This window comes from Leopardus geoffroyi, chromosome A1 (genome assembly GCF_018350155.1).
Source record: "Leopardus geoffroyi isolate Oge1 chromosome A1, O.geoffroyi_Oge1_pat1.0, whole genome shotgun sequence".
NCBI classification, from domain to species: Eukaryota; Metazoa; Chordata; class Mammalia; order Carnivora; family Felidae; genus Leopardus; species Leopardus geoffroyi.
Window position 1 is genome coordinate 71,671,352 of NC_059326.1, and position 12,947 is coordinate 71,684,298.

At 42.8% G+C, this 12,947-nt stretch overlaps 1 protein-coding gene across 8 annotated transcripts in view; it reads left to right on the forward strand.

Moving 5' to 3' along the window:
- PCCA (propionyl-CoA carboxylase subunit alpha) overlaps positions 1–12,947 on the forward strand; it is a 416,136-nt gene that overhangs the window by 389,436 nt on the left and 13,753 nt on the right. For 4 of the 8 annotated variants that reach the window (XM_045481124.1, XM_045481113.1, XM_045481105.1 and 1 more), the window contains one exon: positions 12,467–12,607. The exons of 3 other annotated variants lie outside the window; for them this stretch is intronic. In XM_045481124.1, the coding sequence (XP_045337080.1) occupies positions 12,467–12,607 (141 nt within the window). Of the gene's footprint in view, positions 1–10,025; positions 10,133–12,466; positions 12,608–12,947 lie in introns of those variants that run through there. One more of the 8 variants, XM_045481169.1, reaches the window with a different exon arrangement.

Here is a 12,947-nt window from a genome sequence, read left to right on the forward strand (position 1 = left end):
TACAAGTCTTTAACTCTTGCTCACTTCATAAAAGAAATCTTAAATTTTATAAGAGTTTTCAAAGTTCACTCACAAACTCAGTCCCCAGTTCTCTCTCTCACTTATAAATCTCTCAATTTCCTCAAATATGAATTCTCCTGCCCTGAGAATTTAGAACATAGACCCTAAGTCTGGGGCAAGATTATGATAGATTAGCATAGATACAGCAAAGTTTCCAGGTAGTATGCTCATGAGAATTGAATAGAAGGCCACATTATTAGGCTAAGAATATTATCAGAGGAAATTCCAAATGTAGGAGACTGAGGTGTGAAAAATAAGTTGTGTGTTTACATGTACTTGAGAGAGAGACTTAGATCTATGTGTTTTGATGAATTCTGGAATACCCAGTACAGCCTCCAGTGTCTTCTTGGAGAATATGCCCAAGCATTCTGGTGTCTGAATTTTGAATTCATGAGATATTGTGATTTGTAATAAGAAATACACGTTTGGGGGTGCCTGGGTGGCTCAGTTGGTTAAGTGTCCAGCCTCGGCTCAGGTGATGATCTCATGGTTCATGGGTTTGAGCCCCACATTGGGCTCTGTGCTGACAGCTTGGAGCCTAGAGCCTAGAGCCTGCTTCAGATTCTGTGTTTCTCTCTGTCTCTGCCCCTCCCCCGCTCATGCTCTGTCTCTCTTTCAAAACTAAATAATCATTTAAAAAATTAAAAAAAAAAAATACATGTTTGTTCTTTGTCCCATTCCTGGCATAGAGCTCCTAAAGCCCTTGGAATTTCCTAAGTGAAATGAGTGATAAAGGTAAAGAGAGCATCTTTCATTATTTATAACAAGCCCCTTCCAGCTACACCTGAGCTTAGGTTAATGAGTGACTTTTGGAAAGCCTCTAAGGATGGGGGGGTTGCTAGTTTCCAGGGAAACCCAAGAAGATGATTAGAGTTCTGGCACTTTCAGCCCTCCCCCCCCCCCCCCCCCCCCCCCGCGCCAAAAAAAGAAAAAAAAAACTCTGGGGAGAGAATAGAGGCTGGAAGTTAAACTAACCACTAACAGCCAATGATTTAATGGATCATGATTCCATAAGGAAGCCTCTGTAAACTCTAACTGAAGAGGTTTGGAGAGGTTGTGGGTTGACGTGCCAGGAGGGTGGCACACCTGGTATGGTCATGGATGCTCTGCACCCTCCCTCATATTTTATCTGTGCATTTTTTCAATCTGGCTGTTCCTGAGGGGTTTTCTTTTGTAATAAGTGAGTAATCTAGTAAGCAAACTATTTTCCTGAGTTCTGTGAGCCATTCTAACAAAGTTTCAAATCTGAGGAGGGAGTTGTGGGAGCCTCCAATTTATTTATAGCAGGTCCATCAGAAGCACAGGTGACAGCCTGGACTTGTGATTGGCATCTGAGGTGGGGCCAGTCTTGTGGGACTGAGCCCTTAACCTGGGAGGTCTGACACTAACTGCAGGTAGACAGTGTCAGAACTGAATTGATTGGTGTGGGGAAAATGCCCACACAGTTAGTGGCCAGAGTATTCTCAGTATGAAAAAGGGTTTTGTTTTTCCTTTCACTTTATTTCAAAAGAGGGGCTAACATAAAAAAAGCCCCCCTCACATTGATTAAATGATTTATAGTCCTCATCTATATTTATATTTGTGTTATTTATGAATGTCTTTTCTCTCTGGCCAGATTCTGGTGTTTGAGGTCAGGAGCCAATTTTTCTTATTTATATTGTATTCTCCTATTGCCCATATGTGCGTGATGAATAGTTTTTGAATGAATGAACCATACTCTTTCACTAATTGAGTATGGCATTATCTAAGGAAAGGATGACCATAGAATCCTGCACTGCCCGATCTGGATGCCTTCTTAATATCAGAACCAACTTCTTTTCTTTGATTTTAGAGCCAGGTGTCATTTTGAAAAATTTAGTCTATTTCCTTAATGTGGAACCATAGAACTAGAATTGTAACAAATAGAATTTGCTATTCCATGATGCTTTACAATATACAATTAAAAAAATCACAACTACCACTGTCTTTTCTTTGACAATCAGAGGTACTTGGGAAGGAAAGAGGAAATCATATTTGGTGAGTGGTTACTGTCAGGCACTTGCTACTTAGTCTGCAAAACTTTTTTCAGTTTAATCTCTCATTTAATCCATGTTTTATCTTGATTTTAGAAATGAAGAGATTTGTTCTGAGAAGTTAGATCACTTAGCCAAAAGGTCAATTTATTGGGATATCAAAATTCAGGTCATTTGGCTTCAAAGACTTGTGCTTTTTTTTCTTTGAACTCTCTTCTGCTTCCAGTATGGTGGCCACGTCTCCTTTTACCTCTGTTGTCCACATGGCTTTATAGGGCTTGTCTGTCTTCAATACTGTATCTTCTGTATAATGTGCAACATGTGACATGCCAGAAGTCCACTTAGTAGCATGGGTTAAACTTCTGAGATATGTAAGCATTCTAAACTATAAAATTGCTAAGCAGTCCCCTGATAGATTGCAGAGGCCAAGGGCAGGCCACAGCCAAATGGGCCCTTTGGTATGAAGATAATTTTGAGTTAAAAGCAATCAAAACCCAGCAGATTCAGGAAAAGCTCTTTACCTCCTGCACAACTGCCTAAAAAGAATTTAGTTAGGGGGCCTGCTCCAGGAAGAGAGCTGTCACCACAGATGACTACATTACACCTTGAGCTAGGTACAGTAGATAGGGAGGAAGCTAGCAAGGCCTGTTTGATCCAAGTCCTCCATGTTCTGTTGTTTCTGAGTGGCCCAGCAAACACTTGTTTACCAAACATTTATTCTTTCTCATTCTTCCTAAAGGTTACATTCCTTCCCTTTGAGGTCCCAGACCCATACCCCCTTCTCCTCAGTGTTCAACATGACAGAGATGCCTTATTTTGCCTGTGTTTGCGATTTCATGTCTGTGTGGATTTCCTGTAACTACAATTTTAAATTTGATCTTCTGTTCATCTTATGTCCACCTGATCCTTAATCCAGCTAGAAGGACCTTGAATGGCAGAGGAAATTTCTTCCTCCCTGACAAGATCATTCCCAGTACTTTGGACCAGGGGTTGTTGGGTTGTGTAGGAGATGAAAACTTTTTCTTCTCTCCTCTTAGATTTCAGTGCCTGGAGCCTTGCAAATCAAACTGACAAAAGGCAGATTAACAAAAGAAAAAAATAGATTATGTTACGTACTTATACATGGGAGTTCCCAAAGAAATGTAAAATAAGACATTTAGAATGTGGGGGGTTTATACTATCTTAACAAAGGACACTATAGTGTGGGGACAAAGGAAAGGAGGTTTGGGACTTCTGGGGGTGGGAGTAAGTTGTGGGAAGGTAACTAGGAAATGTAGGATAAATATGGTATTTTTAGTGTGGTTTCTCATGCCGATAAGAGCCTTCTCAGGCCATAAGAGTAGCTCTGGAGCAGTTCTCTTCCTTGTGTATGAGAGAAAGACACCTGCTTCTAGACCAGAAGGGGAGGGCAGAGAGCTCATTGCTTTCAGCTCAAAGCAATCCTTTCAGCGAAAGGGCATGTTTTGGGGTGGCTGGCATACTGTGTGCCCTTCTTTAGTTTTCTGCTTTCATCTTCTTGGCCAACAGTTTACTCCACAATATTATCCTCTGTACTTTTGTTTGCTTTTGCCTTGATATATTTTAGTTTCAAATTTCTGACCAATATAAGCTAACATTTTGCCTTATTAGATTCTGAGTTTCTTTAGTGAATTCATACTAGTAAGAACATTGTATCATTAAAAAAAATCCATATAAAGCCCAGAGCACTGTTGAACAGCCCCATGGCATTGGCACACTCCCCAGATCTCTGATGTTCCATCTCAGGACTAAAGAACTTTCCAGGGAAGGCCAAGATCCCTATCTTTTTTCCCCAGAGTTCACTTATTCTGCGCCCTGTGGACAACATTACTTTAACTTGAGATGAGCACAGAACAATTCAAATAGAAGAGGAGGAAATGGAGGCGGAGGGACCATAGCGAAATGGTACACTTCCCTACCTATGTGCTTATTTACATAATTGTGTTTTTATAACACTTCCTGTACTTTTCTGTAAGCTGATGCTGCCCTAATTATAGATTTTCAAGAGAACACTTCATTGTACCCCAAATTATATAGTGCTTTAAAAAGGTACCTTCTTACTGGTTTACCAAATACCTCATAAATGCGTAATTACGTAAAACTGTTCAGGATACAGAATAGAAACAGCCTGTACTGTTCACAGATGTTGGTATTGTTACATAATTGAGCACAAGGCTTTCAAAGATCTATAATATTTTTCTTGTATGAAAAAGAAAGAAATGACTCATTATAGTCATAATGTGTCACAGAGACTCCTGATCAAACAGAATGCGCGTGTTCTGTTTTGTGAGTTCTGTACAGAACATTGTCAATGGACTTGCCTTTGTGGATGGGAAAGTGCCACTTATTCCAGCAAATTACCTTTGTGGCATATGTACTTGCTTGTTAGACAGCTTGCGGGCACCTGGGTGAGGCAGAGGCTGGGCCCCTTTATCCTGGCACACCTGCACACTGCGTCCCCACAGCGCCGGGCACCGGGGAAGTTCCCCCATTCACTGACTCGCTCTTTCAGAAACCCGTTGAGGACCCGCAGCCAGCGCTGTCCTGCAAACTGGGAGCAGGCTGGCTTCCTGTACGGTAGCTCTGTGGCTTTTCCTTCAGTTTTGGCTCTATCGTGAGACACCAGTGATTCAAATTGCAACGAAGGTAACTCCGTGGAACACAGCTGAGGAAATAGGATTGGTTAAGTGCCGGGTTTAATGTTTAAGTTGCAATTTAATTTTCAGTGCTATGGTGACAAAAGATGCGTTGCTGATCTTAGGATATTAGAATTGGAAGGACTCGTGTTTCTGAAGAAAAAACAAAATTGGAAAAACAAATTAGGTTAGATTTTTACATGATTGACAGATGTCCCCATGTTTTTCTCTTCCGAGGAAATTGTCTTTTGGGAATGAGCCGGAGAAACACACGAATTTACGCATTCCTTCAAAGGCTTTGATATCAGCCTTAAGATTAGTTCTTTTCTCTAAGGATACTTGGTCTTTTTTAGCAAGAATTTGAAAGATGCGGTGCAGAAGTGGGCTTCACGTATTTTTCTTGTTTTGCTTTGTTGGAATTCACCTCCCACCTCTCCTTTTGTGATTCTTGCCTCAAAAACTGTCCTTCATGAGATCGTTGCGCCACTGTGGCTCCTTGTGGCACATTGATCGGTCCAGCAAAAGCCTGGAGTTTGAGAACCAACTTAGCAGCGAGAGAATAAAACCTGGAGCATAGATTGATTCATAACCGTAAGTGGGCCAGTGTTGAAAGTGGCGTATTATGTCACTGCCACATATTGACATTATCAATTATGTGTCATTAAACAGCTCACCTCACTGAATGATTTACTTTGTGTGTAACTGCCTTTTTCAATTAAAGGGAGCAAACGCTGGGGAACGGGGTCACAGTATCAGAAACCATATATTTTCTCCTGTTAACACCAGCCTCGCAGCCTCGCAAGCGCAAGCGAGGGGTGTGTTGGTGTTTTGCTTCAGGCTGTACTGCTCTAGTTTTAAATGGTCCAAACAAGTGATTAATGATTGGGGGCAGGCCCTTACACTGCTTTCCAGATCTTTTCTTCAGCACACTTCCATTTATGTCACCTAGCCACACACTTGGGAGGTGTTACTTCAGCACAGACCACACTATTTTGTCGGCATTGGTTTCCATTTTGGGGACCCTTGATGTTGCTCTATATACATGTACCTGTTCTCTGTGTATGTGTGTATTTACTGAAGTATTATATTAAGCCTACTGTAATGCATATATACTCACGTGTTATTTACTTATTAGCACAATGACCTAAACCTTAAACTCTTTGACATGGCTGTTGCAATGCAGGTGTTCCTGATATATAAAGACTATATGGTCCAGTGAAAGGTGGGCTTGCCCCCACCAAAGCAGCTCTGGATTTTTTTCTCCAGGTTTCAGTGGTGATAATTCGATCCAGACGATGCAGTTTCTTGGGACGTTCTTTTATTGTCTTACAAGTCGATGTGGTATTTGGATTTCGCAAGGCTAAACCATACACGGTGTTTCTCAAACGTGCGTTTCTCAAAAGTGCGTTTGCGAGAATCAGATATGTTAACTGTTACTCTGAAGTTGAGAATTTGAACTATTAGTCGACCCACTGTATTTGCTCTCTGTGTAAAAGTTTGTTATAACAGTGCTAATTACTAAGCAGCTGGATTTGTGAAAAAGTGCACAGCAGTAATTTGCACCTGACTGTTGCTTTGCTAGGAAAAGAATTGTGATCGCATACATGGAGTGCATGCGCTTGATCTGTAAACTTCCAAAGAGCATGTTTATCTGTGGACCTTCAACAGTTGGACTTTTTGAGTATAGCATTTGGTTTCTGTATGTGTACTTCTGACACACTCGTTTTTACCCTAATAAGAGCTGTTGAGCACTGATAGGACATTTTACAAAGAGAAGGGTAGCATTTTACAACAAGACTGAAGCTTTTAAATGACTACGTGCTTCTGCTTATTAGGTTTTGCTAGTTTTAGGGGGCCAGACAAGAAACAAGATTTCCTTTCTAATTCCTTACTCTCATACAAAATGATGAACTGGCCTAGTCAGATGTCAGTAAAATCATTGTTTCAGTGGCAGATCAGAATGGGCCTGTCCCATTGGACTCACATCCTGAATAATTCTTTCTATGCAAATGGAGTAGATAACACACCACACTGAAACCAGCAGATTTTTGTGTTTGGTTTTGGTCTATTAAGAACAACTCCAGGTCAGGTCTTGGGAAAGAATTTATTTTTGCCCTGTGGATGCGTCGGAAACATCTGCTTCAGGTAGTTGACGGGTGTTCCTTATTAACCCATGAGCCAAAGACCCAGATAGGGAGTTCTCACTATTTGAAAACTGTACATTCCTTGTGTTTGTAAGTGTATATTCAGATTAATTCCACATACCTCTTATTTAGATTGCTGACAGACCGGAACTTCGAAAAGAAACGGGTGCTTTTAAAGAGGAATGTGAAAAATGAAATTTGCTTTCTTAGTACAAGAGTTTTTCTGTACTTTTAAGAACTGGTGCTCTTGGGCAGAAAGGAAAGGTTTCAAAGGAACCTCATCTCCATATGGTTTTACTCGATAATCCTTTATCCAACATCTTCAGCTCTCATTCCTTTGCTTTCTTGCCTGTGGCTACATTTCTATCTCGGCATCAATTAGCACAGTGATTTATACAACAAGCAAGCAGTTTAGAGGTAATGGTACACAATTAACATCTCATTCCACCATAAAGGGTATGCTAAATACCCCAGTCATTGCTTTCTCTGCCTGGAATTGAAATAAGTGTTTGTCCTAATTCATATGCTATCTGATGTGAAGTGGGCCGGCTTTGTACTGCACTACACCATTAATCTAATTATAGCTAGCTGCAAATGAAGTGCTGTCTGAGCACGGAGAGTGAAGAAAATAGCCTTTTGTCATTTAGCCTGACTCTGCGAAGCAAGATCACACTTTACGGGGCAATACTGCGAACTGGAAATCTCCATAATATTGCTGCCTGTTGCATCTTTTCTAATTGCCACAGCATTGTAAACACAACCGGGCGCTGATATAAATAGAGCTGTAGATATGCTGTCATGTGGGTTGTCGGAGAAAGTCCTCCGAGTGCTGTTGGATTAAATGATGCGTCCTGATTGACAGCTACCTCGAGACTGTGCGGATGGAGTTGTCACAGCATTATGCTGAGGGGCTGCTCCGGTGGTTGCAGCTGTACCGACTCGGGGACAGCCGCCTGTTCGGTTCACCTTCTTGGCCCGGGGTGTGTGTTGTTGGGGGGGGGGGGTGGTGGCAGGGCTGGTGGAGGCGGGGGGAGCTCTCCCAGAGAAGGGCAGCCACAGGCTCTGATTCTCTCTGTTTGGGGTATTGTTTCTTGCAGATTTTTTCTTGCAGATTCTTGCAGGGTCGGTCTGGTTTGGCTGGGCCCGATGCTGCTGTATTTTGCACGGCATTGACCCCTTGCTGTGGTTTTCCTCCAGTGTTCATAGTGATCCCACAAAGAACTCAGGAATGGGGGAAACAAAAAACAAAACAAAACAAAAACCGTTGAATTAAGACTCCAAATGTACTTCAGTGTTCTAATGTATATTTAGTGAGGCTTTTTTTTTCTAGTTTTCTGAAACTCCAGTGTTTTTAAAGATGTGTCTTTTTTTTTTTTTTTTTTTTTTTTTTTTTTTTTTTTTTTTTTTTTTTTTGCAGCTAGTCATTTCTGACACTTTAAGAACACTGACACTTGCTCTCCAGCTCAGAGTTAGGAAAGTAGATTTTTAGGGGCATGTTGGAGTGTTAGCTCTCACTGCCACACCGTGGAAATGAAAAGGCAGTTTAATGTTGGAGACCCTTGGGACCAGAAGGTGAAAACTTTGAAGAGGAGAACCTTATATCTGAAGAAATGCATCTGCTCCCTTACTTAGTGAGGGTTGATATACGGTATATGGCCGGTGCTTCAGGATGTTTTGGGAACTGATGTAACATAATTCCCAGCAAAGTGCACCATTTACCCTTGACTGAGATGGCCCACGGTTGCCGTATGAAAACACGAGCAGTTCGTCAACTGCACATGTCCTGATCGTTTTGGAAGAATGGCATAGGAGTGGAAACCAGAGGTGGGCTACTTTAAGGTGAAATCACAACTGAGACAGTATGCAAAGCAGCTTGGAAGCATTCATCCTGTAGGGAGCCCATAGGCCTCCAAGGCCTGCAGGTGCGAGCCCTCGGGGTGGGTGACTTGGTGAAGTCGGCTGGTAAATCTCAGGGCCGTACAGAGAGGCGCACGGATTTAAACTCCCTAAGGAGGCGCAGACACCAGCGGCAAGGCATTTTGTGTGACCATCTAGCGCAGTGTAGCCGTAGCAAGGGCTGCTTTACGCGGTGGTGTGCGTGTGCGTGTGCTGTGTGTGCGCCTGGCACGGGTGGGCTTGCCCATCTGCAGGATGTTTCTGTTAACCAACCTGACCAAAAAGCATATACCCCCCCCCCAAACCGTGACCACGCATGGCTTCTCCCCCAACTACCATGGCTCTCTGCCCACACCTTTTCCCCCTTCGTTAGGTTCCATGCTGAGAGCCGTATGTTCATTGTAAAAACAATTCCATTGTGTTCCTTTTAAGTGTCCATCTCTTGTAGTTTTCTTCCTGACCCTTTATGTCTGGTGTGATTCCCTTCTCTTTCTTTCTTGTTGAACTTTTTGGGAGAAATTTTGTTAGACATGGTTTTACATTACAGACACCATAAAATTCATTCGCTTAGAGCCTCTCTGGCTGGGGTCATTAGAGAACACCTCCTATGAATTCCCTCCCATCACTGTCCTTCCTACACGGGTTGAGCTGACCAGGCCACCCCCCGGAGAGCACCTGTTCTCAGCGTTAAGTTCCTCCATGCGGAGCTTGATAATTTGTGGTTTATGAGCACCTCCCTAAAACCACAGTGAGGTTCCATCTACCGAAGAACCCAGAACGAATCCAGTTCAGGCCCCACAGATGTTTCTTGTGACCTTGCAGGGTGAGAACCTTCTGGGTTCTTCTAGGATTGTACTTCTCCGTCTATCAAGTAACCTTTAAAATCTTGGACTCCCACCCCCAGAACCTCAAGTTTGTGGTTTATCTGCTTGAAAACAGTAACAACAACAACAACAACTTAAAAGCACAACTCTCCGGGGAGGTTTCACGGAACACTTTAGGAATATTTTAATGCCTAGCGTAAAAAACCAAACTCTTTGCGCGTCATAGGGCATTTTCCTGAATTCTTTTAGCTCGTTGGCTGGCTCTGCCTGAGCCCCGTAAGAATCAGAGAAACCAATAAATAGCAATTTTGATCAGAAGCTTTGAAAGCCGTAGTGTACACTCTTAAACGACTTCTTTTCTGGGGGCAGCAAAAAGCTTTTATGGCTCTCACCAGGCACTTCATTCTGATGGGCCCATATGCTGCACCCGCTTAGATCCCATCCCGCCAGCGCGCCCCGCGTCCGCTGCACGGCCGAGCCAAGACGTTGTTTTAAGAGGCGTGTTTGTGTGGGCATGCTGAAGGGGTCAGGACACATCAAAGGTAATCTTAAAAAGAGAACCTCTTGCTGCCTCCTCTCTTTATATTCAGAAAGGTCGTTTCTTAGCCAACTATTTGCAAGGAGGCCTCTCCTGAGGCATTTACCCCGTTGTTATTTTTTACTTGTGATTACAATAAGTCGCTTATCCCCCAAACAGATTTAAGAACAATAAACAAATACAAGAGGAAAAGGAACATCTCATCAATAACAAAGACTGCATCTAAAGGCGCTGAGTTTTGTGACTCTTTTACATCTCTTTCCAAGCAAAGCAGGAGTCCTACAGAGAAAGGAATTCAAAAGATATGAAAATTATAAAAATAGTAAAAGGATCCAGTTTTAGTCAGGATCTTGTAATTTCTGGGGAGAAATGGAGCTCGGTACGATCTCAGCTCTTTATTTACATTAAGGCTTGTTTGTGATATAGCTAAAATTAGGTTTTAAGCCTGTCCACTGTGGTGAAATGTGATAAATCATATTGTTCACAGTGCAGAAAGAGCCTTTCCCTGAATTTAGACTTCACATTTTGTAGTCAAATGGTACAAAAAACAAGGGGAAAAAACTAGATCTGTGTGCTACACTGAACCTGGACAGCTGGGCCCAGTGCTGACCAGTCACGTGTTGGGAGCCGGGGAGGGCACTGCCAGCTAGAAAAGTGACTTTGCTGTGGACTCTCCTGCTCCTAGGGGTGTTGGGTTTTCTTTTCTAAGGCAGACAGAGCACAGCTACGAAAACCATGCAATTTGGTACAATTATGTTATCCCTTCTTTCTCCGTCCACCCCCCCCCCCCCCCCCCCCCCCCCCCCCCCCCCCCCCCCCCCCCCCCCCCCCCCCCCCCCCCCCCCCGCCATGGTCTAATGAAAGACTTTGAGGTACAATTCATCGCTGATAAGTAGTCCCTCTGCCTGGAATGTTTATTAGACTGACAGCACAATGCACTCTCCTTGCCACTTAGGACTCAGATGAATTTTAATAGGAGCAAAAAGCTTTTATTTGCACTGTAATTTCACTTAAGGATCATATCCTTCAGAAACTGGCAGACGCTTGTATGTCTTGATTGCAAAACACACACTCAGGAGTAAAGAAACATGCAAAAGATGTTATTATTCAACCTGTCACAGTGGCAAATCTGAGCGGAACTTAGGCCATCGGTGCTCCTCCTGGGGGTCTCCCTTGCCCTTTTAGAACAAGTCCCACAAAGAGCACCCAGAAGGAATTCCGCCATGCCTGTACAGAACTAGAGGGGGAGTTCTATTTTGCCTTTGCATCCCTGCCATCATGATACCCACAGGCGGCTTTGAGTTACAGCATCTTTTTTCGAACAAAATGGAGCTGCCTCCGTGTTGTATCTCTCTTACCCAAGGGAGATGCAATTTGGAAGGAATTCAGACATCTTCAGGTGCTGGTTTCAGCCTCACTGAGTAACCCCTCCTCAAACCAGCTGAGTTTGTTTCTTTTTGGGTAGACCAAACTGTGGCTCTTCTATTTGTTCATAGAGATCCAGGATATTTTCCCTGCCAGGCAGAAACTCTCTTTATTAGAAATGTTCTGTTTGACTGAACTCCCTTGAACCTGCCCGATTGTTTGAGAACCATCTACAAAAGTTTCCATTGAAAATACTTGCTTGTGCATAATGTTTCTCTCAATGGCTTAAAGTCTGATATTATCGTCTCTCTGTGTAGAAGATAGTCCTTCTATTTCATTTTTATCTACCCTAAGCGTCTTGGTACCTTGGAAAGATTACGCCATGTTGTGCCCAAAAAGAAGAGCTAACTTTTTCTGTAGTGAATATAACATACTGTGCCTCTAGAAAGAGATTGAATTTTAAATATTATTTTGCCCCAAACGAACACTGAAACCCTTTGTCTTAACTTGGTGGTGCGGCCGCTCTCGCGGGGAGCAGGAGCCTGAGACAGCAATCTGCTGCCATCTGCTGGCGGGTGCCCGCAGAGTCACCCCTCTCCCTCCTGCAGATCCAGCCAGCTCACAGAATCCGTGTTAATTGGGATAAGTTTGTAAGCAGTGAAGGGAATATAAGGAAAAATCCTCACTGTTTTCTTTACAAAGTTTTGAGATGTTTCTCTTACAGGGTGACTGCTATTTCTCACTAATTAATTACTGGAGTTGTTCTCGTTTCAAGAAATTTCTTAAATAACCAGCTCACAACATGTGCCAGAAACAAAATGACTATATTTTGTTTCTCTGTACAATAATTAAAAACCATTGAATTCAAAGATGTGATCATTTAAATTTCAGAGCTAAAAATCTGATTCTGAAAGAATGCTACCTTTGAGGAAAAGTTCATTTAGACTCACTTACGTTTTTTTACCCCCTCAAGTACAAGGTGCATATATTAACCAAACTGGCTGCAGAACTGAACAAATTTATGCTGGAAAAAGCGGCTGAGGACACAAGCAGTATTCTGCGCTCCCCGATGCCTGGCGTGGTGGTGACCGTCTCTGTCAAGCCTGGAGACATGGTAAGGACCGAGCCTGTCTGTGGGATGAGGCGGACTGAAGCGCGATCACATTCCATGCAGCTCTTTCTTGACTCCTGCCACCCCCACAAAACCGCTAAATAGCTTTTGCACATTCTCTGTCCAACTGCTTCACATTTGAATTGGGTTAGTAACAGTATCCCTGAGTGTCTCCCCTACCAAAGAAGACCTGGGACTGGAATAGAAATAAGGCCAGAGTCATTCTGTTAATTGGCAAACGCAGTATTTTGGAAGTAGTTTATTTAAAATTTCTATTTGCTTTCTAGTTCTCTGTGCTTTAAGTATCCTTGAAGAACTGACACCAAGCGATAGTCCTTTGATG